This window comes from Spodoptera frugiperda, chromosome 26 (genome assembly GCF_023101765.2).
Source record: "Spodoptera frugiperda isolate SF20-4 chromosome 26, AGI-APGP_CSIRO_Sfru_2.0, whole genome shotgun sequence".
NCBI classification, from domain to species: domain Eukaryota; kingdom Metazoa; phylum Arthropoda; class Insecta; order Lepidoptera; family Noctuidae; genus Spodoptera; species Spodoptera frugiperda.
The window spans coordinates 11,175,788-11,201,557 of NC_064237.1; the positions used below are offsets into that span (position 1 = coordinate 11,175,788).

A 25,770-nucleotide genomic window follows, 5' to 3' on the forward strand; every position below is an offset into this window, starting at 1 on the left:
TGCGAACCCAATAATTTTTCTTCAGTACTCTTGTCTCAGGCAGAGGTTGTATTAGTCTTGAAGCACTTGGATCCAAACAAAGGTGCAGGGCCCGATGGAATACCACCGATCTTCATCAAACGATGCGCTGCTGCCCTGTCTTATCCTCTCACGGAAATCTATAATAGATCGCTTTCCAGCGGTTATTTTCCCCGACAATGGAAGTTGGCACGCATAGTTCCGGTTTTTAAGAAGGGGGATAACGGTGACATAAAAAATTATAGACCCATATCAATACTGTCGTGCTTTTCTAAAGTTTTTGAGTCCTTAATCTGTCCAATATTGACTAAAGTTACTAGGTCACATATTAATATAGCACAACATGGTTTTCAGGTGGGTAAATCGGTGGACACAAACTTAATTTCTTACATTACGCCAATATTTGAAAGTGTCGATAGCGGCCAACAAACTGACTCTGTTTACACCGATTTTGCCAGTGCATTTGACCGAGTTGATCACCAGATCCTCATTGGGAAGCTGCGGACTCAGTATGGGGTCTGCGGAACTATGCTAGGTTGGTTCGAGTCTTATCTTGTTGATCGTGAGTATGCTGTAGTGGTTAATGGTCACGAGTCCAGGAGCTATCTCGCCAGCTCCGGTGTTCCGCAAGGCTCCCATTTGGGTCCGGTGCTGTTCCTACTATTTATCAACGACATTGTTGAGGAAGTGCACAACTGTAATTGTTCCCTTTTTGCCGATGATATGAAAATATCGCGGCAAATAAACTCAAAGGTTGATATGGAGTTGATGCAAGCTGATCTCGACCGCATTTATATGTGGTGCATTAGAAATAATATGAAGTTGAATGCGGGAAAATGCCAACATATCCGCTTCACTAGAAAGAAAAAAATCACACCAACTCAATTCCATATTAATAATGTTGTGATAGATGTCACGCGAGTAGTACGGGACTTGGGGGTAATCTTGGACTCTGAACTTAGTTTTATACCACACTAGCTGACCCAGCGAACTTCGTACCGCTTTCGCGTAGCAACGATGCTCTACTTTATTTTGTATAGCTGAGCTATGTATGAGTCCCTATTCAATTTGAACTGGAATCTATAATATCCTCCATATAAAAATGAATCCATAATTTCCTGGTCTCACTATACCTGAAAAGGACTTTACTAATTTAATAAAAAACAAAATATATTTTCATAATAGTGTTTATTCCATAGGATTCAATAATTTCACTAATATTTTTCAAATCGCTATTGAAGAACTTGGCATTTTTAAGTAAACATTGAGTTAAATACAACGCGCGCTCTTTATCAATTGTTGGCACATTAAAACGTCCAACATTTTGTCCTACAGGCGCCTTATCGGCTCTGATGACAATTTTGTGATTATCTGATGGCTTGCGGTCTAATGCATTTGTGAATAATGCAACTAATTCATTGTATTGATGGAAAAATGTTTGAAGTTGTTCGTCACAATGGATCTTTTTACTGAGTTGTTGTGTGCACAACGCTGATCGACTTCTCTTGCTGAATTGTCCATAAAATATATTTGCAAAAATTTATAGTCTTCAACAGGCACTGGCAATAAGGAACCTGTTTGATGATATATTTAAATCCCTGAATCTGCAAGAATATAAACATGTATACAGGTAATTGTATAGCAAATGGTGTGTGTGGCTCGCAAAATACTGCCACAATACTTTACATCATTTCAAATTAAAACTACTTTTAACCTCGACATTAAACAGCCTTCTACGGCAGCTGTAGGTAGTAGGCTTTACCAAGAACATCTTGCTCATGCCACTATTAAATACAACATGTTATAAAATATTGCTGATTAAGTCTTCGGATTATAGACTATTATTATGTATTTGACTTATTGTTTACAAAATAAATACATTACTGACTCGACATATTTTGCACCAGCTACATGGTTTTAAAACTAAAAAAAAAACGTTTGCCATTATACTTACTTATTAAAAGTAGGCATAAAATTATCTCGTATAACTTTTGTTGCCCCAAATGATGTCATTTCAAAGCAATTATTGTACTGCTGGATATGAGTCAAAAAATTAACCAATGAATGTAGTGGCTTTGGTGGCGGTACCAATGGCGTCAATTTGACTTGGCCGCTGGCGCAACACAATCCAGAGGCTTCATTTTTTAATTTCAATCCCAATGTGGACACACAATGTTCATTAGTCCAATAGCAACGATTTGCTCTGAACTGTAATCAATTGCCCCATTATAACTGAATGAAGCTTTGTGGGGATTAAACACAACATTTCTATCTTGATATCGATTCAGTTCAAGTTCATTTCGCGCTTCGCGTTGCTCATCAGTTTGATTTGCTCTTATATTTCTTTGACTTGCCGTATTCCGAGTTCTGCGGCCTAAGCTTGTACGTCTGGTTGTTAGCATTGTTAAAAACGAAAATTCAACTGAAAATAAAAAGCTCTCATACATTTTCTGCATAACCATGTATACCAAATTGTAGTATTGTGTAGTCACCAAAAGTTACTAAAAAACAATATGAAGATGTGAACTTACCTTGATGAACAAACACTTATTAGCAAATAAAAATCTTCTTAGTCTTTAAAACTCGAAAAAATATTAAGATAATCTCTCAGAAATATTGAAAAATATACATTAAATTTTGCATATTTTAAAAAACGCGCAATACGAATGTCAATGTCATTCACACCAATAGACTATATTGAAAGAGGATCGTTTGTTCGAAAACGTGAATAAGAACTTTAATTTACACAAAATAAATTTCTGAACACACGCGTAACTGTTAATAATTTGTCATTATTTCTGAACGCATGCACACATATTTGAGGAATTTCTATTAATGCTTAATGCACTTTTCAACATTTTCAATAAATTAAAAAAAAATACAAATACTTATTTATTCAACCTTTTCAAATAGTTTATGCATAAACGTCAATCATTATTTACAGTATTTGACAGGATGGACAACAAATATTTGACATGAACGTTTATTAAAAACATCTAGCTTTTGCCCGCGACTCCGTCCGCGTAGTGGTATTAGTGGTCAAAATGCTGCCGTATGTCATCTAGAATGTGAATTACTTGAGAATATGTTACTGTTAGCATTTTTAAAGATATGTATTCCATAGAAACCACGACCGCTGATTCATCATTTTATAATCATGATGAAAAGTAGCCAAGGTTATCTATATTATTATCCTTTAATTTCCTATATATTGCCTATCAATAAAAAAAAATACATACATTGTTTCGTTGTTATATTCCATAAAAAACATTCGTGCAAGCGTAACCTCAACAAAAACATGGTTACTTTCGCATTCATAACATTAGTATGGTAGTAGGGATATTGACGATTTAAATAAGTATATGTGTATTTAAATAAGAATCGAACGCGAGTGAAGCCACGGGTAACGTATTAACGAAAATGACGAATTTTCAAGCAAACATTAATCTCCTCTATCAACCATTCTACGCCTTCTACCATTTTTATTAAAAAGTAGATTATTATTAGAAATACAAAATTTCACTGTTACAGCTTTAAAAATGACGAATTTCCATATGACCATTCATCCTCTATTTTTACCCATTCACCCCTATTTTTTTGCAATAAAAAGTAGCCTATGTTCTTTCGTTTATCTTTAAGTGTCTAAATACAAAGTTTCACTGTTACAGCTTTTAAAATGACGAATTCACAAATTCAAATGTCAAACGAGCGTGTTTGTTGAGGTTATTTTTATGAAAGTAAAATTTCAAAATATTTAATAGTTATTGAAATCAATTTGTGAATTGCGTTACGGGATTCGTACCTAGAAGGCGTATTTCTTATTTTGTGCTAATTAGCTGACGTCGGTATTGTGTTCGTTGCGCCCGGTGACCTTGGGGCTTGGTCGACGAGTACATTACTATGAGTAATCTCGTAACTCATATTACAAACGATGGCGGATAATAATAAACAAATAAGTAGTGAAAGTATATGCCTTACCAACGGATCGAGCTACAATTCACTTAGTGAGAATGATATTAACGAAATTATAGAACAATATCATGAAGAGGAGGAGATGAACTTTGAGATGAGTAACGATACAAAATCCGGGAAGCGAGTTAGATCCGATACAGAAGAAGAGACTGATACAGAATGGCGAGTACAAAGAAAGGGAAAGAAGATGAAAGAACAAGATAAAATTGAATTGTATATTTCATGGAATGAACAGTTACCTAAACAATTCGCGTTAGCGAAACTCTTTAAACAGGAAGACATAAAAGATATTATAAAAGTTAAGTATATAAACCAGTTCAAGGTACGAGTTGAATTTAGTAATGAGTTGAGCGCAATAAAGTTTGAGCAGTGTAAAACTTTTATTGAAAAAGGATGGAGAATTCATAGGGCTATGGAGAAAAGTTACTCATACGGAGTAATAAAAGATGTCGATATGGATATTTCTGAAGCCGAAATACTAAAAAATATTACTTGTCCGAATGACATACAGTTGGTGTCAGCTCTTCGACTTAACAGACGTAATAGAATCAAGGATTCGGATGAGCGATGGTTACAGAGCGAAGCTGTTCGACTTTGTTTTAAAGGAACGAATATTCCCGCTTACATTTACGTCGATGAACTAAGAATAAAGGTGGATCCTTACATATTCCCAGTTACACAATGTACAAGATGTTGGAAATTCGGACACTCAGTAAAAACATGTTCGTCGAAAATAGTTTGTCCGAAATGTGGCGATAATCATGAGAATTGTGTTACTGAAAATTTTAAATGTGTAAATTGCAAAGGAAAGCATATGGCTATGACGAAAATATGCCCTGGTTTCTTGAAGGAAAAGAGGATCAGAGAACTTATGGCTGAATTTAATTGTACTTATCGAAGAGCCCTTACAATGTACGTGCCTCCTGTCAGACCGACCATGTCAGTCATGAAAGAAAAGGAACCAGATGATGTAGACATTCAAACCGTATCAAATACTCAGCAAAATTTTCAACCTGATTACCGCAGTACACTATCATTTGCGGATGTTGTTAAATCTAAAGCAACTGTTGAAATTCATAAAGAAGAATCTCCAAAATACATAGCCAAAAGTTCTAAAAAGCCGGTTAAATCAGAGATACCAGAATTTAATTTTCAAGCGGAGTCTCCTGTAAATAATCAAAAACCCGTCAACCCCCTAAAGATACAACTAAAGAAGAAAAACATAGAGAAATACATTTTCATGAATTATTGTTTAGACTAAAGGAGATTTTATTTTTAAAAAGTGATTCATATCAAACTAAGTTTTTTAGGATGATTAAATGTTGTGTTGAATGGGTAATTTTAGTTGTTGCAGATAACATTGCAGACTGGCCTATAGTTAAAAATCTTTTTGAATTTGTTAATGGCTAAAAGTCATCAAAAGTTAAAGATCAATATTATCCAATGGAATTGTCAAAGTTTAAGGCCTAAAGTGTTGCTATTTGAAAATCTATTGTTACAAGAAAAGATCCACATTGCTGTGTTAAGTGAAACATGGTTAGAACCGGAGAGTTTGCTTAAGGTAAGTGGTTACAATGTATTTCGTAAAGATAGGGATGATGGTTATGGAGGCGTAGCTATACTCACTCATATGTCAATAAAAGCCCAGTTACAAAGTCTTCAAATTAGAAACTCAGGGATAGAAATTATTAGTGTCAAATTATTTAACTGTCAAGATATCACCAATGTAGTTTCAGTTTATTGTCCTCCGTCAGTGTCTACCAGTCAGAATGACTGGGATGAAATATTCTCTATTATGCCTAAGAACACATTAGTATTGGGTGATTTCAACGGACATCATAGAAACTGGTCGTCTAAATCGGATAGTAGGGGTAATCAGATTTTCGACGCTTTAATAGACCACCCATTTATTATTCTGAACAACGGAGCACCTACCCGCGTGAAATTAGTTAATAGTGTACTCCAACAATCTTCTCCAGATTTATCATTAGCATCTTCTGACATAGCATTACAATTTGATTGGACCTCCTTCAATGAAACGTTAGGCAGCGACCATAATGTGATTAAAATGTCTTCCTATATTGAATGCTTAGCGAAAAGTACGTTACGTAGAAATTTCAAAAACGCGGACTGGGATGCGTATAAATACATACTATTAAATCTTTTTAATGAATTTAAATATTCGGAAAGTTTACAACTTAGTTATGATCTTTTCATTGAGAATATTAATATGGCAGCAGACATATGTATCCCTTTTATCAAAATTTGCGAAAACCCGAACTCAACCTTTTCTCCCAAACCGTACTGGAATGCAAACTTGTCGAAATGTGTAGCTGAACGCCGGTTAGCTTTATCAAACTTTAGGAGGAACCCAACTCCGCGGAATCTTGAAGTATTGCAACGAAATATTAGTATCTCACAAAAATTAATTCGTAATGCTAAAAACAAAGCGTGGCAATCCTTTTGTTCCGCTTTAGATGAAGCAACTTCTCCAAATGTAGTTTGGTCAAAAATGAAATGGTTGAAAGGATACAAATCACGAAAAGAATATGTAGATACAAATAAAGTCAATCAGTTGCTTCATAGTTTAGCGCCGGATTTTGTAAATCCATTAGATCCGTCTTTTTATTCTCGGAATCCTACATTAGATGTTATTATTACAAAACAGGAACTAGATAAAGCCATTAGATCTAAAGATACTTCACCAGGTCATGATAATATTTCATACTCAATGATTAAAAATCTTCCAGATAATGGAAAACAAATATTACTCTATTTTTATAATCAAATCTATTTGACAGGTTTTGTGCCTAAACAATGGCGTGATGTTACGGTGGTGCCAATACCAAAACCCGGCCGCAATCCCAACAGTCTTTCTTCGTTGCGACCAATCTCGATGATCTCTTGCATCTGTAAAGTTTTTCATACCATTCTAATGAGAAGGTTAGAGTGGTTTATTGAAAAACACAGCATTTTATCTGATGACACAACCGGTTTTAGAAGGTGTCGCTCAACAATAGATAATTTAAGCAAACTATTATTAAAAATACAAATAGGTTTTGCAAGAAAACAGTCAACGATTGGATGTTTTATAGACATTAAGGACGCATATAATAACATCGACATTACCTCCCTGTTACAAATAATGGATCGACTAGGCGTAGGAGATAAAATGTGTAGATATATTTGGAACTATTTAAAAGAAAGAAATCTTAAGATTAATGTAAACAATGTGTTGTTGGGACGTAGGGCGGGTCGGGGATTGGCACAGGGTGACCCACTGTCGCCTCTATTGTTTAATATTGCCACATTTTCTTTGTGCAAGGATATAAGTCTCGTAAATATATCACAATATGCTGATGATTTTGTTTTGTATATCACTGGCAGTAATATTTCAGAAACAGCTTGTAATTTACAATTAGCCTTAGATCAGTTTACAAATATACTTTCAGGTCTAGGATTAGAAATTTCTACGTCAAAAAGTAATATTTGCATTTTTAGAAGGGGTTTTAGGAAAGAATTAGCAGAAATTAAAGTTAAAAATATGTTATTGCCAGTGGTAGACAATATAAAATACTTAGGCCTGTGGCTTGACCGATCTCTAAGATGGTCTAGACACATTAATGAAATTAAAGATAAAATTTTGAAACATGTTAATATTTTCAAATTTCTTGTTGGTTCTAATTGGGGAGTACATCCGGTGCATTTAAGACGCTTATATATATCTCTAATACGAAGTAGGATAGATTACGCTAGTTTCCTTTATGACGATGCTAGTGATACACATTTAAGTAAATTGATTAAAGTGCAAAACGTAATCATGAGACTTATCGGTGGTTTCGTTAAAACCACTCCTATACATATCATGGAAAATGAACTTTATCTTCAACCATTGCACATCCGTAGGTATTATTTAGCAGGAAAGTATTGGCTTAAATCAAAATCTTACACCCGTGATGCAGTCATTTCTTTGTTAGATAATTTGAGTGATATTATTAATGATAATAATTCATATTGGTATCGGAAGAAAAAACCTTTGTTGATAACTGTTCATCAATTCCTTAAGACAAAGGCGATTTATGTAAGTCCAAAATTAGAAATGTTTTCTTTAAACACTTGGGTCAGCAATGTGGATTTATCTAATATTATTAGACTAAAGATTGAATCTGTAGACAAATCAAAAAGATGTTATAATTCCTATAATCTTCATCGAATGTGTACGCAGTATATTAATCAAAATTATATTAATTATGGTATGATCTTTACTGATGGTTCAAAAGATGGAAGTGGAGTAGGAGCAGCGTTCTTTGATCCGCATTCGAATACCCACATTAAGTTAAAAATAAAATGTAACATTAATATTATGTACGCTGAACTTATTGCAATAGCAGAAGCTTTGTCATATATTAACTCCCTTGAAAGCGGTAATTACGTCGTGTTCACGGATTCGAAGAGCGCACTCCAACATCTAGCTCGATGTACCTCGAACTTTCGAGGTGCACCGATAGCCTACACGATTCTTCAATCTTTGTGTGAACTTGTGGATAGGAATAAAAATATTGTTCTCCAGTGGATACCAGCTCATATTGGCTTGATTGAAAATGAGAGAGTTGACCAGTTAGCGAAGGAAGCTATAGCAGATGGTATTGATGTGGATTGTTTACCATATTTCTCCGATCTGTTATATATTATTAAAAACCAGTGTGTAAAATTGTGGACCGAATACTTCGACCAAAGATCGTTAAGTAAAGGGATCTGGTACAAAACGATCCAACCAAACATCCACCGCTTTCCGTGGATAGATCAAGCCAATATGAGCAGATATGAAATAGTCACAGCTTTAAGGCTTCGCTCAGGACATATTCCGACCAATGGTTTTGCATATCTAATGGGCAAAGTCGAGTCGCCTGACTGTGCAGTGTGTAATATAGTGGAAGATGTGCACCATATTCTGTCGGAATGTGTTCGGGGCGAAGTCGAAAGAAAGCAAATTTTTCCTAAATTAAATTATAATGTTGGCAAATTTAATAGTGTTTTGTATGTACCTTTATCAGACATAGCTAAAAAAGTATATTTACTAGTTAAAAATATTTTGATTAATAGAAATTAAGTTATATATTTTGTTAAAGTTCCTATGAGGGTGACATAATCATTGTGTGATTAAACCCTCCAACTTATGTATTTAATAAAGATTTAAAAAAAAAAAAAAAAAAAAATGACGAATTTACATATGAACAGTCATCCCCTCTTTTTACCCATTCTCTCCTATTTTTTTGCAATAAAAAGTAGCCCATGTTCTTTCGTTCCTCATTAAGTATCTAAATACAAAGTTTTACTGTTACAGCTTTTAAAATGACGAATTTCCATATGACCATTCATCCCCTATTTTTACCCACTCTCCCCTTTTTTTGCAATAAAAAGTAGACCATGTTCTTTCGTTCCTCATTAAGTATCTAAATACAAAGTTTTACTGTTACAGCTTTTAAAATGACGAATTTCCATATGACCATTCATCCCCTATTTTTACCCATTCTCCGCTATTTTTTGCAATAAAAAGTATCAAGTAAGGTCTATTCTATCTCAGTACCAAATTTCATCAAAATCGGTTCACTGGTTTAGGCGTGAAAGCGTAATTACAGACAGACAGAGTTACTTTCTTATTTATCATATTAGTAGGGATTCTGTGCTCCAAGTCTCCAACGCACACTTATACAATAGCATTTGTTTTTTAGTATCCAATAGCAATATGAACTTTATCCAATAGCAATAAAGCTCAAATTGACTCTACGTATTAGTTAGAAAACGTTTGTATGGGATAAAGAAAAGGGTTGTTTTTAGGGCTTTTCCGTCCATTATTTGATATTTTCTCGCCGTAAAAACCATCCTTGAACTTCGACGAATATTACAAAAAAAGAATTGGCCAAATTGGTCCAGGCGTTCTCGAGTTATGCGCTTACCAACACTTTTAGCGATTCATTTTTATATATAAGATTACGATAGCACAGTCAAAAGATCTGCTAAAATGTTGGGCTTCATCTTGCGGAATACCAGGGATTTTAAAAGTGTTTCATCAAAAATATTATTATATAATTCATTAGTTCGTAGCATACTTGAATTTGGTAGCGTTATTTGGAATCCTCAGTATGCTGTACACACGCAACGGATTGAGTCAATCCAACGGTCTTTCACCCGACATCTAGCGTACATTAGTCCTGGAATCAGTGCCAGATGCCCCTACAATGATAGATTGTCACACTTCAGGATGAAAACTCTCCAGCGGAGGCGACAAATGTTGGATTTGGTTTTTCTTCAAAAAGTTGATTTGATTATTAGTATGTATCACACTACACAGCACGACGGGCCAGCGACCAACAGGAACGAGAGTTTCAATCGCGTGAGGCGCGAGAGACTAAAGAATCTAATATAATATTGTAATATTCATTTTGTTTTCATGCGATGTCCAAGTCGATCTATTTGTTTAAAACGTTAAATATTTTTAATATTGGCATGATAATAACTTATGTAATAACTTAAGACAGAAGGTCCTTCAAGTAGACACTAAATAGATTAACCGACTTGGTTTTACATGGATCTCACAACTTTTGACGGTAGAAAGACTGAGCTGCGAGACTTGGGTTTTTTACAGGATGTTTTTGATGGGATCTCACTTCTTTTTGTAGAGCCTTTCTTTTTGATACCATCTACTTCTAACATTTATAACCACCACCAACCACCAACTGCATAAATAACTTTGTAATCCCATATATTTATATGGGATTACAAAGTTATTGATGCAGTTGGTGTATTTGGAAAACTGGACCGAAATTACAAATTTTTAAGTTTTCCCATGATTAAGACACTAAACTCTATATGTATTCCAAATATGAAGCTTCTAAGTCTGCTAGAAGTGCCTTGGACTTTTGATGATCGGTGAGTCAGTGAGTGACAAAATTTAGAAACTTTAACAAGTTGTCATTCTTAAACTACTGGTTCAAATTGACTGAAATTTTAAATATTCCGTGTTTATACAATGCCGGATTAGTTACTGAAGATTCAGGTTTCTTGCTTTATCCACAACCGAATTATAGGGGGTCGAAAAAGGCCCGAATTGCTTCGAGAAAAGGATGGTACGGCCGTGCCGCTTTTTTTTGCTCGACTTGGCGGGGGCACTGCCGTGCCCCCAGATAATGTTCCAATTTAATTATTAATTATGTTATGTTACTTACCTTTAATTTTATAATTTTATATTTATTTCAATTTTCCTGTTCCTGTTTTTATGTTATTTTCAAATATTTTTTAATTTTATAGTTCCTATTAGACTTAAGTACAAAATATTGTTAATTGCATTGTATTTAATTTTATATTAATATTTATGTCATCTAACTGTGTTAATAATGTAAATGTCGTGCATGTCTATAATTGGCATAAGCACATGATCTTGTGTCTTCATCTTGGCTTTCTTTAATGTTGGTGTTTATTCTGTTGACGTGCCTTATGATAATAAATAAATAAAAATAAATATTTTCTATCCTATTTAAGAAACAACACTGGCTTTTTTATTTAAATATTTTGTTGATAATAATAGCTCTTACCCTTTTAACAGCGAGTCGTGGGTCGTCGCTGTACGGGTCGAAGGTGCCGACTCGTCGGAATGGCGGCCACTCCTCCTCGTCCGTCTGACTGTCGTTGTTCTCGCCTATTTCTTCACCACTACACATTCACATCATAAACATTATTATAAGGAACTAGCAAACCCGGCGAACTCCGTTTCGCCACCAATGTTTTTCCCTGTTTTTCTGCTTTTCTCTTAAATTTTTCCTGAATTTTCTTTGCTATAAACCTTACGGAGCCCGAGACCTTTCCAACGAATGCAAAACCGTGGAAATCGGTTCGTGCGTTCTGGAGTTATAGCGTCAGGAAGGAAAACCCGACTTATTTTTATATAATAGATTTAGTTCTAAAGATTATTGCTATGTGAGTGTAGTACTTTGTAATGTAGAAGAAAAATAATATTATAGTATTGAAATACTGGCTAGACTAAAATTTATCTAAAAAAATATGGTATGGAAATGGTATTCCTGAATACACTACATTTGAAAATAATAGATATGATTCGTCTAGTGGAAAATTTAATAAAATGTATTATAGGTAATGCTAGTTTACTAAAGAAATAATTCGTAAATAAGTTTTAAGATTACATTTATAGACTGATTACGGATCTAATTAATACTATGTTATGTACAATCAAATAGAAATAGAAAGGTAACAGTTTACAACTACATGGTTTACAAACAGAAGAGAAAGATGATTCAAAATGTATAAAATAAACAAAAAAGTATATGAAGAATATTTTTTCAAACAATCCTCTTTATTTCGTGCATTACTTTTGTCTTTAAAAATTAAAAAGAGTAAAATAAAAATTAAAGAATCATGCAGCTGGCAATACATGTATATTTTCATGCTTACAACATTAACTGTTACCTTGTGGTCGACCGTTTGAGCCCACTTCGTTAAGAGCAAGCAATAAGCAGAAAACATATTGTTAGCTGACAGTTAAGGCCTCGTCACAGAACGAAATAGGTTTATAGTTTGAAGGGACATAGCACAGGTATTATCTAGATACTAGACCAACAAACTAACCAACTGTCTGTACATAAAATATATCACATTTATTAATGGTAATAGTAGAATTAAAAAAGGTAATAAAATAAGTAATTTGGAACGGGGATCTAGCTTTATTGACTGCTAGACTAGACTACTTTCCGATTACTATTTTAAAATAGTTTAGTAAGACAGACATTTAAATAAAAAAAGTCATCTACTCTATTCTATTTTACGTGTCAAAAGCGTCTGTAACAGCATGTGGATCAATTGAAATAAACGCTTTGATTTTTAATACCAACAGAAAACCGTTGAAGGTAATTTCTCTAACGGCCAGGCATCAAACTGGCATCTGACTGATGCGGCCATAAGCATGTCCCAATCAAAACTTCTTACTATTACTTTCATGAGACGAGGCCTGAATAGCAAGCTATGAATGACTTTAGCAGGCTATATTAACATCAATTTCAAGGTAAACTAAGCTTTATTGCTTTCATTTCAATTATTATTATTAGTAGAGCATTTACACAAGGGAGTTAGTTAAAAAATTTTATTCTTTTCTAGCTTATTAGTCCATCCGATTTTAGAATTGTAGCTTTCGAATTAAGTTCGATGTTAAAGTGACTAGTGATGTCCATTTTATCGATACTAGAGTAGTTAAAGGGCGTGAACTTTATCGATATTAGTGTAGTTTATAGGACGTCTAACCTGAAGAGATGTGCGGTGGTGTATTTGTAGAGGGGAGTCATGGCGACTCCGCTGACGTCCCAGAAGCGCACGGAGCCGTCCTCGTGGCCCGTCAGCAGCAGTTGGCGCTCCGCCACCGCGCCCTCGCCCTCCACGCACCCGCCGGAGATAGGCCATGCTGACTCCGAGTATACATTCTCGCTTTGTTGTTGGCCTGTAAGAAGTTTATGAATGAAAACTAGATACACTCGAAATTAAAAGAATTCTATTAGGGAGTTGCTCGACTGGTTAAGGGCTCCAGTCGACTCGAAACTAGTCGGATAACTATTTATTGTTTTTTTTTTTTTTTTTTAAAAAAAACGTTGCCCCACATTAGAATTTTCTCTTGTGTCGTGGGTGCGTTTACAAACACTTTAAAACTTTAATAACGTAAAATTTAGACCCATTACTTAATTGAGTACTTTTCTATACCTATTGTAAGTATATTAATATGAATTACTCAGACAAGCACAATACAAAACTGATAAATTACGACGACCCATTTCATTTAATCGTAATATAAAAAAAAAAGTACAATCAAATTCGTAACATTTACGCTCGAATACTGAAATGCTACTCAATTTTAAGTTGTACTTAAATATCGTGCTATCTCTGTCATTTTATAAAGAATTGATAGGGACAGAACTAGTTTTGAGAGCGTCTTAAAATTGAATATAATTAGTGTCATTATTACCTGCAGCGACGATGTTGTCGTAGACGCTGGCGGCGACGTTGTCGACGAGCTGCGCGGTGGTGACGGCCGAGGCGTGGATGGACACCAAGTACGGCAGGCGCAGCGGACGCCATTTCTCGTCGCACAGGTCTATTACCACCAGCTCCTCTTCTGCTAGTACCACCTGTAAACAATCATTATTAACTATAACTTTATTCCCAAGCATGTATAGCATAACTATGCCTTGGATAGGTGTCTTCTTAAGTCAGATGGAAAATGCCGGCTACATTCGCATAATTTTGAAATATGGACGTGAAAAAGTGCTATTTTGATATTGCATTTCGATTATGGGGCATTTAAAATTATACTTCATTCACATAATTTGTTCCTTCTATTCTATTAAATACCGAAACATTGTTCTTACCAAAGCAGCAGCGACTTGGTTGACGGTTTGTAGCTGTATCTGCGCAGGAGTGTCGGGGCGGTCTTCTTGTAGCGGCACACCGTCAGGGGGGACGGGGGTCGTTGTGAAGAAGTCGATTACCTAATAAAAAGAAGATTGTCGTAAATATGTGTTGAGTGTAAAATTTCGTGAGAATAATATGAACCCCGTTGTGGTTTGAAACAAGTCGAGCATGCTCAAAAAGTTCAAGTAAACCGCAAATATTTTTTCAATATCATTTTCGATAGTAATTAAGTAAGTATAATTGCATAATATTATACTTACTCGGCTTGTAAAATCGAATGCGACGTGTTTCTCTCCCTGTTGTACTGTGACCGTATATTTGTCGGAGTAGGAAGCTCGTGGCATACCACCTGCAAACAAAAATTAACTTTATTTTAACAGGCAATAAATAAAAGAATATCCTAGAAAACATAGAGTGCAAATTGCTCGGTAAATACATTCAAATATCTTTAATATTTTTTTAACATTATTGCTGTTGTAATAGAATCGAAAATACATATCCCTTGAAAGAAAAAAGCTTGGGGAAGCACGATATCATTAAACACTAATTTTACGCCTATTTCCGCAAGTTTAAAATGGTCTTCGGTGCGTACCTGCATAGATAGTGATCTCGTCTCCATCAACGCTGGTTCTGTTGAGAATCTTGCTGATGGCCTTGCAGGGGTATGGTCCGTACGGAGTGATGGGCTCCTTCAGAGGCCTGTCGCTCGCGGCGCCGGCTACTTCCCACGTCACGTATGAGCCGTCGTTGTGGGATGACGTGAAGTGTTCTCCTGTAAAAAAAGGTTAATAAAATTAGTTATATTAGGTTTGCTTTTGTAGTTTAATCACCTTAAATTTACTATTACTTCATTGGTGGAGTGTTTGTAATGTAACAGTCGAGGTAGAAGTTATGGATGTGGTGCCAAAATCGAAGCCGAAAAGGCATTATTTTGGGTATTTCTGTTTTGGACATTTTTAGCACCAATACTGCTCGTTGCAGAAAGTCGAGGAGAAATTAAGAGGAGGAGGTTCAGGATAGGAGTAGGTTTATCACTTTTTCATATGACTATCAACTTGATCCTAATTATGGCATCATTATACATGTTACTTCTCGAACCTACCTTCATCATTCCAGCACAAACTCTCGAGCTGTTGGTTAGACACGAAGGTGTGGGTGGGTGCGGCGGCGATGCGGTCCCATAACACGACCAGCCCTCTGTTGTAGCCAATCAGCAGTCGGCTGGGGACCTTCGGGTGTTCGCAGATAGCTTCTACTGCACCTGGGTTGATTTTGAAGTCTTCTGGACAACTGGAAATAATGGGAAGTGATTTTTGTAGTGACATTTTTACTTATGAATGTAGTATATTGCGAGTTTATGAATTTTTATGTGACGAAGAAATAACTCCGCGTTTAAGAATAAAAAAAATCTGTTAGAGGGAAATCCACACAATGCATTCATTGCATATAAATTGAGTTGCTTATAAAAACGTTTCGCTTTAAATAAGTAAAATAATTAATAAATAAAATTAAAGTGCTATTAAACGTAACAGCTATAGCTTTTAATATAAATATTTAGAACAATTCGTACGCCACCGGAAGAAACATTCATAAAAGTATTGCGTAATACTGATCTCACAGACGTCTGGGTTAGTAATAAATCAATCAAACTTTTGTTTGCGTGAAAAACATGCATGTTTGTTTGTTGCTACATAATCTGTCTGTAAGCTATAAAATTTGATATTGTTGTACTAATATTTGGAACGTTATTATAAATCATTCCATAAGTTTCTAGTAAGTACACCAAACTTCAATACATAGTATCAAACAAAGTCGCTTTCAATGTCCCTTTGTGTTTTTAAATCTTTAAAACTACACAATAGATTTTGATGCAGTTTTTTTAAATAGATAGAGTGATTCAAGAAGAAGTTTTATATGTATAATACATGCATAATATATCACGATCGCACCCATGCAAAGCCGGGGCGTGTCGCTACTTGATAATAAAATAAGTTAGTAAGTGGATTACCTATCGATTGAACTGCAAATTAAGGTTTATGCATCCAATCAATCACATTATCAGTTAACACGAACTGTCGCTTATTTTCGTTAACATTTATTTAAGTTCTGTTTAGTTATATATAGTCAATGTCGATTCATAATTTCGTTTGCTTACATAAACCATATTGAGAAAAGTTATACTTCTATGTGCACTATTGTTGAATAAAAGCTATTTCTTTCTTTCTTTAAATACTTACTTCTGCATAACAACATCCTGATATATCACATCTTCGGTGACGGTGAACGTGTTAAGGTCCAGGTTGTATATGTTCCCACCCTCGGTGCCGATCAGTAGGTGCTTGCCTGACGACTCGACGCACAGCGACGAGATCTTCTTGTTCTTTCCCTCGAATATGTATGTCTTTAGCTCCACCAAGGACTTCTCGTTGATCTCCCATAAGTGGAGACTGTTGTCGTCGGATAGTGATACTAAACGCCCTGTGCCTGGAATGAAAGAAAGTGATATTTATTTACAAAGTCTAAGCATTCATTTTGATTAATCCTTAATTAAATACTTCTGAAACGTTAATTTTAGATTGTATTTTCCGTCAATCTGTCAGTGAAGCTAGGTGTTCGTATAAAAATATCTAAACAATGTCATGAGACTCTTTTCTTTGTCTAGAGTACGAAGCAAAAGACAAATAAATGAATCTTGTCATATGAAACTTAGACTCAGTACTACCAGAAAACGTAAATCTTAATAATCTAACTGTAACACCGTACTTCGCACTGACTTATTGTCCTGTTGTTGCTTTTGCATTATATTTGTGACTGTGATCATCACATCATTGAAGAAGTCTAGGCTAACAAAAATAATGTGCATGTGACTTTATTTAGTAGATTATGTCATTTGAGTAATTTATTAGGATCGCTCGTGGTTCGCTACAAAAATAGACGTCTTCCTGTCTTGCCAGCGATGCTGTCATCAGACATCCTGGTGCTCTCTGAAGCATTCATACACGAAGTAGGTGTGTTTGGAAGATAGACAGGAAAATATACTAAATATTTAAGTACTATTTAGAAGATGGATATGGTCATGAACGCGTATAAATTTGGAATTTAACAAATATAAGTATAAATTATAAAATCTGGACTGCATCGCCCAAAGGTTTGGCTGGCAGAAAATGAATACGGCATTAAGCCCACCTTGTACACATGCATGTGCATAGAGAGTTAAATAAATAAATAATGAATAATACTTTAATAAATTTGCTACTAATAGCCGTACTCAGAGATATTTAATTTTTTTTTTTTTTTTTTTCATGGAATAGGAGGCAAACGAGCAAACGAGTCACCTGATGGTAAGCGATCAGCGCCGCCCATGGACACCCGCAACACCAGAGGAGTCAGAGGTGCGTTGCCGGCTTTTTAAAAAGGAGTATACTCTTTTCTTGAAGGTTTGTTTATATAATATTATTTAAACTATTCCTTAGTAACGATTTTGTATAGAAAACTATTGTTTTCTATAGAGCTATTGCTCAGGACTGGTTAAGTAACCATTAAATGACTCTCTGTAAGGAATGAGTTAAAGTTCCATTATCCTAAATCGCTACCATTTTTAATGGAATATACTTTTAAAGTAAATATATGTAAAGAGTTCATTGCATTCTTATCAACCGAATTTTATCTTTTTGATAAGATTCGGCAAAGTTAAATATCGTGAATTCAAGTTATATGTATTCTTATTTACTTACAAAACAAATAAAGATTTTATTTATCAGAATACCATCATATTTCTTGTATTATTCACTTAGGAAAGATAGGTAATCGTTCTTAAACTGCAGAATGGTGAAATAATCGACATTTATTCAAGCTATTTATCCAAAAAAGGGCGTATAAGTAAACTGTGAGTGTCTCTGATGAATAATGTCCTAAAATAATTCCTTATCAAAGTTCCACAGCGTGACTAAGCGTTTCATAATAAACCGCATGCGTGGGCGCAAACCTCTGCGACTGTGAATCCCTCAACTATTTAATTTAGGAATTATTATTTTTAATAAAATTATTCATAAAATGTTGTTCCGGTTCGTGTGAATTTGTACGTTTGTAAATGCATCAACCACACAGGAATAAATCTCAGAAATGATATGTCTAAAAACGATGCATTAACTTAGTTAAAAAAATATTTCTTAGATGGTTTTGTGAAGAATTCATTGCTGTACAAAGTGTGCAACGTGTTCCAGGTCTGAGTGTGATATGTTTGTAGTTATAAATTCTTAATGTAGGGCAATAACTACAAAACATATCTCGACTTTCATTACGATAAAGTTTATCTGTCTTATTTTTATGTAGATGCGATAGTATGATATTTAAAGAATAAAAGCAAATTCCAATTTGTTTGCTAGTACAAACGTAATCTAAAAACGTATGGGCACACCTTGATATACGCTTTTAAACAACAGAACACTTACAACTCTGTTACTAGGCGGGTAAAGTTGTAATTTGTTAATTTGGTATTACTTTGGTCACGTCACGGCTGGTTGATGAATTAGTCATTAATGTTTGTCATTTGTTTAGTGAATTATTATTTAAAATGTATCCTGATGTGTTGCAGTGACGTCTGATTTGTATTTATTTACCTATAGCATTTAATAACAAAGGAATTTAATAAATAGATACATTGCAATGTTGAGTTTAGTTGTGTACAAAATGTACAAAGTAAAATTCTGTAACACAGACTAGTTCATAATTTTGTGTAATTTGATATTTAGTCATATTCTTAGATATGTGCTATTTCCACTAGCTAAAGTCAACTTCCTGACGGCTATTGCGAGTTTCCTGGTGGAAATCCCAAATCCCAGTGTTTATAAATAACATTTCAGTTGTCTCTAATGACTGAATTTATAAGTGTGGATGTAGAGCGTCACTATGACATATGCCCTTGTGATAACTATTGCGAATTTTACGGAAAATAAGTACCTACATAGTTAAAAATTTTGTTAAGAGCACTCAATGTTATCCAAGGTTATTTTTGCAAAGTTACAAGAACGGATAGGATAAGACAAATAAATAACAAATAGACTCAGACATGTCTTATAACACTGTGACTAGCCATCCAGTTAGGGGGAGCTGCCTTTACAACATTTTCTGTATTAACTGCGATCCCCAAGCCGTCTGCTAAGTATAGAGAAGAGAAGGGTCTTTCAAGCATAATACTGATGTTGATAAGAAATAAATGGTTGAACTTACCAGGTATGAAGTGTATCTGTGTGACGCTGGAGTCGGAGTTTGTGTGCTGCCCGTAGAGTTCGACGCCTGGTCTGCCGTAGACCTTGAGGGCGCCGGTGGCTGTGCCCAGCGCCACCACCCTGAGGAGTGGGTCCCATGCTAGCGCTGATGCTCTGTGTGGAAAGCCGTGTTGCACTGTCTGTGAACAAAGATAGCATTTGTTAGAATCGTTGGGAATTTCTTTTAAAGTACTTAGTTGCTATTTGAATACGGTATTTTAAATAATAAATTTTTGGAAAAAGCATGGATGTGCAGAACCAAAAGGACTTCCTAAAGTTTGTCTAAACTACAAGTAAAAATGAGATTGAGATTTTTTTAAATTGGAAAACGTCCTACTAATCTAGTATGAAACCACAAGGGAATCTATCATCCATTTAAGTAGCACTACCGCCCCCAATAGGGGCTATTAGAACGACATTGAGTGGCATGTAAATACGATGGGGAGGCGGGGACGGGGAGGTTACGTTATCACAAAGAGTGGCTCACAACTTCACAAGTCACAAAGGGACACCTTGACCTCCTCAGCAAGTTGTTAGAAAAACCTTTTTCTTCGTGTCACTATGTGCCTATATTTACATTCCCGTGGAAACTGTATATGATGCCATTACTACAGCCGTTGATAGACAAGCAGAAACTGTATGACTGGTGCATTGGCTGGTAAACAGTAGAGCAACGAATCGAACATTCAGAACTACAAACCAAATTTTTGTATAAACTAAAAATCATTGTTTTGTTTTTCCGGGTCAGAGAGAAGAGCGTACTTTAGAGGGGCAGCGTTAAAAACGTATCAAATTATTATGTTTACGGGGATTAGGTAGTATAACTCTGTGACAGTTGTAAAGTGCACGAGATTTCTCCTAAAATAAAATGGTCGTCAGCCAAAAGGATGTAATTATCATCGTCCATTTTTATCTTAGTAAGATGTTAAGTATGCCATTTTAAGCGGTGGTAATAAAACACGAAAATTTATGTACTTCCTAGAGGATAATAAACTAAATGCTTGGATACTGATATCATTGGTGGTACCTACTCTTAATAAATTGATCGTTTAAAATGATAGGAAAGAATGAGGTCATTTTATTAGGCAAAAAATAACTATTGGTCAGTCACCTCCCACAAAAACTAATACCTATATAACATTAATCAGTGGTTTTCGGCCTTGATCATGAATCGGCCCTTCGTATGCGTACTACAATGTACTTAGCATAGACATTACTTAGTTTAATGTGCTAAATTAATGCAAAACTTAAGTTAAACAAAAATTGTCCTTTTAAACGTGTGCCGAATTGAGTAACTTCAATTGTAAGCTACTGATCTTCGACACTCGTCTTTCATCACAATACATTACGAAGGTACTTATAAGAAAATTGTATTTTTTACCCATGTTCACGACTTCCCAGCACCTAGTACTACATAACAAGTACTGGTATGAGTCAGACATCTCTGCACGTTCCGTGACGACATCCCATTGTATTGCAAGTGTCAAAACGACAACAAAAAGCCAATTCTATTACTTAATTACTTGCTAATTCACATTTGTAGGATGTAATTGTCCTTTAAATAGGCAGTCTATGAGATAATGGCGCCTTCAGACATTTTCTTATCGAAGTTTAGAAGTAAACTGCTATCATCATGTCAGTTTTCCTTAAAGCAATAGGTAGAGCTGCATCTACTTTATGCCAATTATGTTATTATTATGTGACAAGAAATTAAATGCTAATCTTTTCTTGTCACACGCCAAGGTATTATGTGTTAGGTATATGTGCGTTGTCACACGTAATGTTCTATGTAATACGTGAATAATGTTAACGATTCCGAAATGATCACGTACTATCTGCTAGACTAAATACAAGATATATCTACTTTAATCAATAATGGATTCATGCTCGTCTGTTTGAAAATTAAAGTGCAAAAGTTGAAAGGATGCCCGTAGTACGGTTAATTGCATGTCAGTAAAGAAACACTTCAATCGGTCAATTTGTGAACGAAAAAAGCGCTTTCAATGTCAAAGATATACTTGTCTGCAAATTTTATTTTCGGATATTCGAAAGTGAATAATCTTACATATCATTCCGCGTAAGTAGTTCCCTACTTCGATACGGTATGACTATATGTAATTAAGGTGAACGTTTTACAAATCAAAAGGTACTTTCTGTAATTGCTGCTTTTGTTAGCCGATATTTTGAGCACACATGACAGCGGTAGTCACCATATCATTACACGCTATTCGGGCCACGTGAAAGCTAGTCCAATTGCATACAATGGTGAAGGTATATGTTCTAATGGCATCACTAGAGCCGACCAAATATCTTAACGTGAAGACGTTAATAACATCGCATAAGTCAGTAAAACTCATTAAGGCTACACAGGTCATTCTATCATAATAAGAATCAGCACAAAAAGCGTAAACAAAATATTACTTAAATATTCAACCGTTTATAAATAGCCTGCGTTCTAATTAATTTCTATTTTAGTCCAAGAGATAATCCACATAATCTTGCACTTTAATCAACGGATTTACGGTTGATTTTCGCATTGCGTGTTGTTGTGACAAAAGTTCACAGTTCGATGGGTGCCGATTCGGAATGCTGGCACATTCCTGATCGCAGCGAGCGTGACCATCGACCTCAAACCATGCTTATCACACAGGTATTGTGTCATCTTCGTACCAACACATGTGTGTTTCTTAAAACAGTCGGCGTTGTTTCAACAAGTAAAGTTTCCTTATGTACACACTGTGGGAATTTTCCCGCCTCTGTTATTGAATCAATTATTTTGTGCAAACCTCTTTACGTCTTCGACAACTATGGGAAATTATCATTCTGTGTGGTTGCAGAACCGGTAATTTTATACCTTCTTGTTAGATCAATGTCATTTAGAAAAAGATGTGACTAGACGTGCATAAGTGTTATTTTTAACACGGTTTGGCAAAGATACATAGAAATTAAAGTCATTGCATTCTGCATCAAAATAAAGGTGACCAAATAGTTTATCTAATACTCTCTTCGCTGGGTACTTTTTCTTCCAAACAATATCATAACGGTACCGTTAGTACCAATACCAGCGCTAACTACGGCCGGCAACAAGATGGGCCGAACTGGAAAGCTTCAAGCATCCATTGTCCAACTTTGACCGCGATTGTGCAACTGTATCTGCTTATAGTACACGTGCATGCACTATAGACAAACCCCGATAGCTTTGCTGGACCGGTTTACATGAGTCTATGGTGCTCAAAGCGATTGAATTCAAAAATTATATCAAATAGTATCGATAAAACGAGAGCAAAAAAGTATTTGGAGATATTTAGCAACTGTTAATATGATTTTTTCAATTATAAAGTAAACATAGTTTTCTAACATGGATATCATGATAGTTTGTTTGTTTATCGCTTGTATTTGATGAGACAGAGAAGTTTAAGAACCTCTGTCCTTCACCGTTACAGGGGTCTAGCCTGTCATACACAAGCTCAAAGGATACAAAACTTTTATCTTAGACATTATTACGAAGCAGGAAGGACTATATTTCTTTAAATTTGTCTAACTATGATCGCTCAAATCCAGAGCTCAATCTTGCTTTTTTGGTGGGGTGCAACGCCCTAAGAACGTGATGTTGTTTTAGATGGCCTGAGATGTAAGACTTGCCAGTTTTAAAAGGAGTTTTGATAATCTTGGTTTGAGTGAAATTGTTATTATCAGAATAAAATGATATGGAAGTCTGCCAACGCAAACTGGGCACAGTATGGCTTTTTATTTTACAAATAAGACTGAATTTAAAAATGTTTAACAAACCTAACTGAAGCTTTGCAATTGATACGTTTCAGAGATAATTTCCAAGACGCGCCATGGAATCATAAGCATGAAATAATTGCTATATTAGTAACAATTATCATAATACAAACTGGTGTACGCAATAAATTACGCAGAAAACGTCATCCGTTCATCAATTACGGATAAATAGGTTGAATGCTAATGACATTGTTCATTCATATTCATGACGAGTGAGGAATTTAATCTATGCGCTAACCACATGGGCAATTAGAGCGTTGTTTGTGTATCTGTGGTCGTTACCCGCCACTCAGCACATAGACAATTTAGGGGATAGTTTATCTATTAGTTTAGCTTGACGAGCTGACAGTGAGCAGCTCATTATTGTAATGGATCGTTTGCTTACAGCGAGCAAGTTCATTTAGCGTTTTCCGATGATGAATCAATAATTGATGATTCAGACGTCTTTATCGAATGGGCATGTACAATTTGAAGTGACTTAAGACTTCACTATTCAGGAAAATGTTGTCACTTACAAAAATTACGACAGAAGTCGTGTGGCGAAACTGTATAAAGGCAATGAAATAAACGTATCTGTGAACATGCTTTATTTGTAAGAGTAATAAACCATACTAAGGAGTTGGAATTAGGTAGAATCTGCACTTAACATCGTAGGCAACAAGCCGACACATCGTTTACGAGGAACAATTCGCCCATAAACTTACATATCACATTAGAGCCAGTTAACTGGAAGTAATGCGATTGTTCACATCAAATTGCAGTGATATGCCTACGCACCTAGCAATGATGTCACTGTGCCATTATAACAGCTGCGACTTTCGTGCCAACTGACGTCACTTTATGAGGGCGATCAACATTCGCGCTGAAAAGTTTTACCCAACTTTTTTGTTCCTTTATCATTCTATTTAGGTCCTTTCTGGATCGCGGTTCAAGTAGGAAATGACTGCCATTTCTATTCTGTCTCAAACAGTATTTTGGTTATCTATACAACTCATTTAAATAGGTGTAGTGAAACATTCGAATGTATAGCAATGACGTCATGTTCAAAAAATCTTGTTTTGCTTACGAGTTCACTGTTGCTTAATGCCAAAAACAGATGATAATAGGCACATTCTTTGGGACCGAATGCCATTCAAAAAGCTGAGTAATATACTAAATGATTTCGTTCTTACAATTCTGTATTGAGAACATACAGTTTTTTTGTGTTAAATTAATGAAAGGCACCGATCGTTAACACTATTGGCTATAGTTAGCGAGTAAACTAAGACCAAACAGATTGAAAGAAGAAATTAGAAGCAACATTGTTTCATAAATACACCTATTGTTGCTTAAATAAAGTTCAAATTAAACTGGAGTTCTTGATAACATGAGAAAAGTCCCATGTCCAACATGTCCTATCCACATTATCATTATACGATAACCTATACACATATAATTATGTAGTTAGTGATTAATTTGTCAAAGGTGTTGACCCTGGCCTTCGCCGTGGGTGTGTCGATAGCGTAAATATAATTAACGCGCCCAGAATATTTATAAGTAGTGTGCGTGAATCATTCTGTTCCGGATAACGAAAGTTTATTTATTTAGATAGGTATGTGCGATGCCGATGTTCGCGTATAACTCATGAGTTTGAACCAAATTTAGAAATGAAAATATGTGTCCGTAGGTCGTTCTGTGTCAACCGAATACTAGTTTTTGTCAAGGTCATTGTTAAGATCTGTCAGTGAATAAGATTATACTTAACTTTAGAAGAGCTTAATTGTTTGATTTTGTACCAAAATGAATGAATTTGTCAGAATTGGGAACACTAACTAACAGCTTAGGGATATGGATTAGGCTATAAATACTATAAAATTCACATTAATTGGAAGTTCATAACAATTCGGGAGTCGCATTCTAAATAGTTTTGTGGAACTTCACACGGTACTTATAAGGCTTCGGAAAGGAAACGGAAATGTCGTCGACGACACGGTGCAAATTCATGCGTAGCTATATGTATTATAAAGTCAACGACTCCAAGTTTATGGGTTGGTGCTATTAGACCATATTTGATGACACTAGTCGTTCGTTTAGCCGGTTTAGTATGTAAGCAGTGCTACCGAATATACCTAAAGGTTTCCGGGATGTACCGGGATTCACGATAAATAATAACCAGAAACTAACTAAATTCGACCGAAAAATTTCTTCTTAGAATTTTAGGCAAAATATCGGCTTGATATTTATCAAGCCGATATGTTATTACCAATTTTCAGATAATCTT

General features: G+C 35.2%; 1 protein-coding gene across 7 annotated transcripts in view; it reads right to left on the bottom strand.

Moving 5' to 3' along the window:
- Positions 1–25,770, bottom strand: part of LOC118264650 (lethal(2) giant larvae protein) — a 58,293-nt gene that overhangs the window by 11,244 nt on the left and 21,279 nt on the right. For all 7 annotated transcript variants that reach the window (XM_050705096.1, XM_050705094.1, XM_050705100.1 and 4 more), the window contains 9 exons: positions 19,687–19,864; positions 16,695–16,941; positions 15,560–15,747; positions 15,050–15,229; positions 14,718–14,806; positions 14,415–14,534; positions 14,012–14,174; positions 13,300–13,492; positions 11,583–11,700 (listed from right to left, as the gene is read on the bottom strand). In XM_050705096.1, the coding sequence (XP_050561053.1) occupies positions 11,583–11,700; positions 13,300–13,492; positions 14,012–14,174; positions 14,415–14,534; positions 14,718–14,806; positions 15,050–15,229; positions 15,560–15,747; positions 16,695–16,941; positions 19,687–19,864 (1,476 nt within the window). The remainder of the gene's footprint in view (positions 1–11,582; positions 11,701–13,299; positions 13,493–14,011; positions 14,175–14,414; positions 14,535–14,717; positions 14,807–15,049; positions 15,230–15,559; positions 15,748–16,694; positions 16,942–19,686; positions 19,865–25,770) is intronic.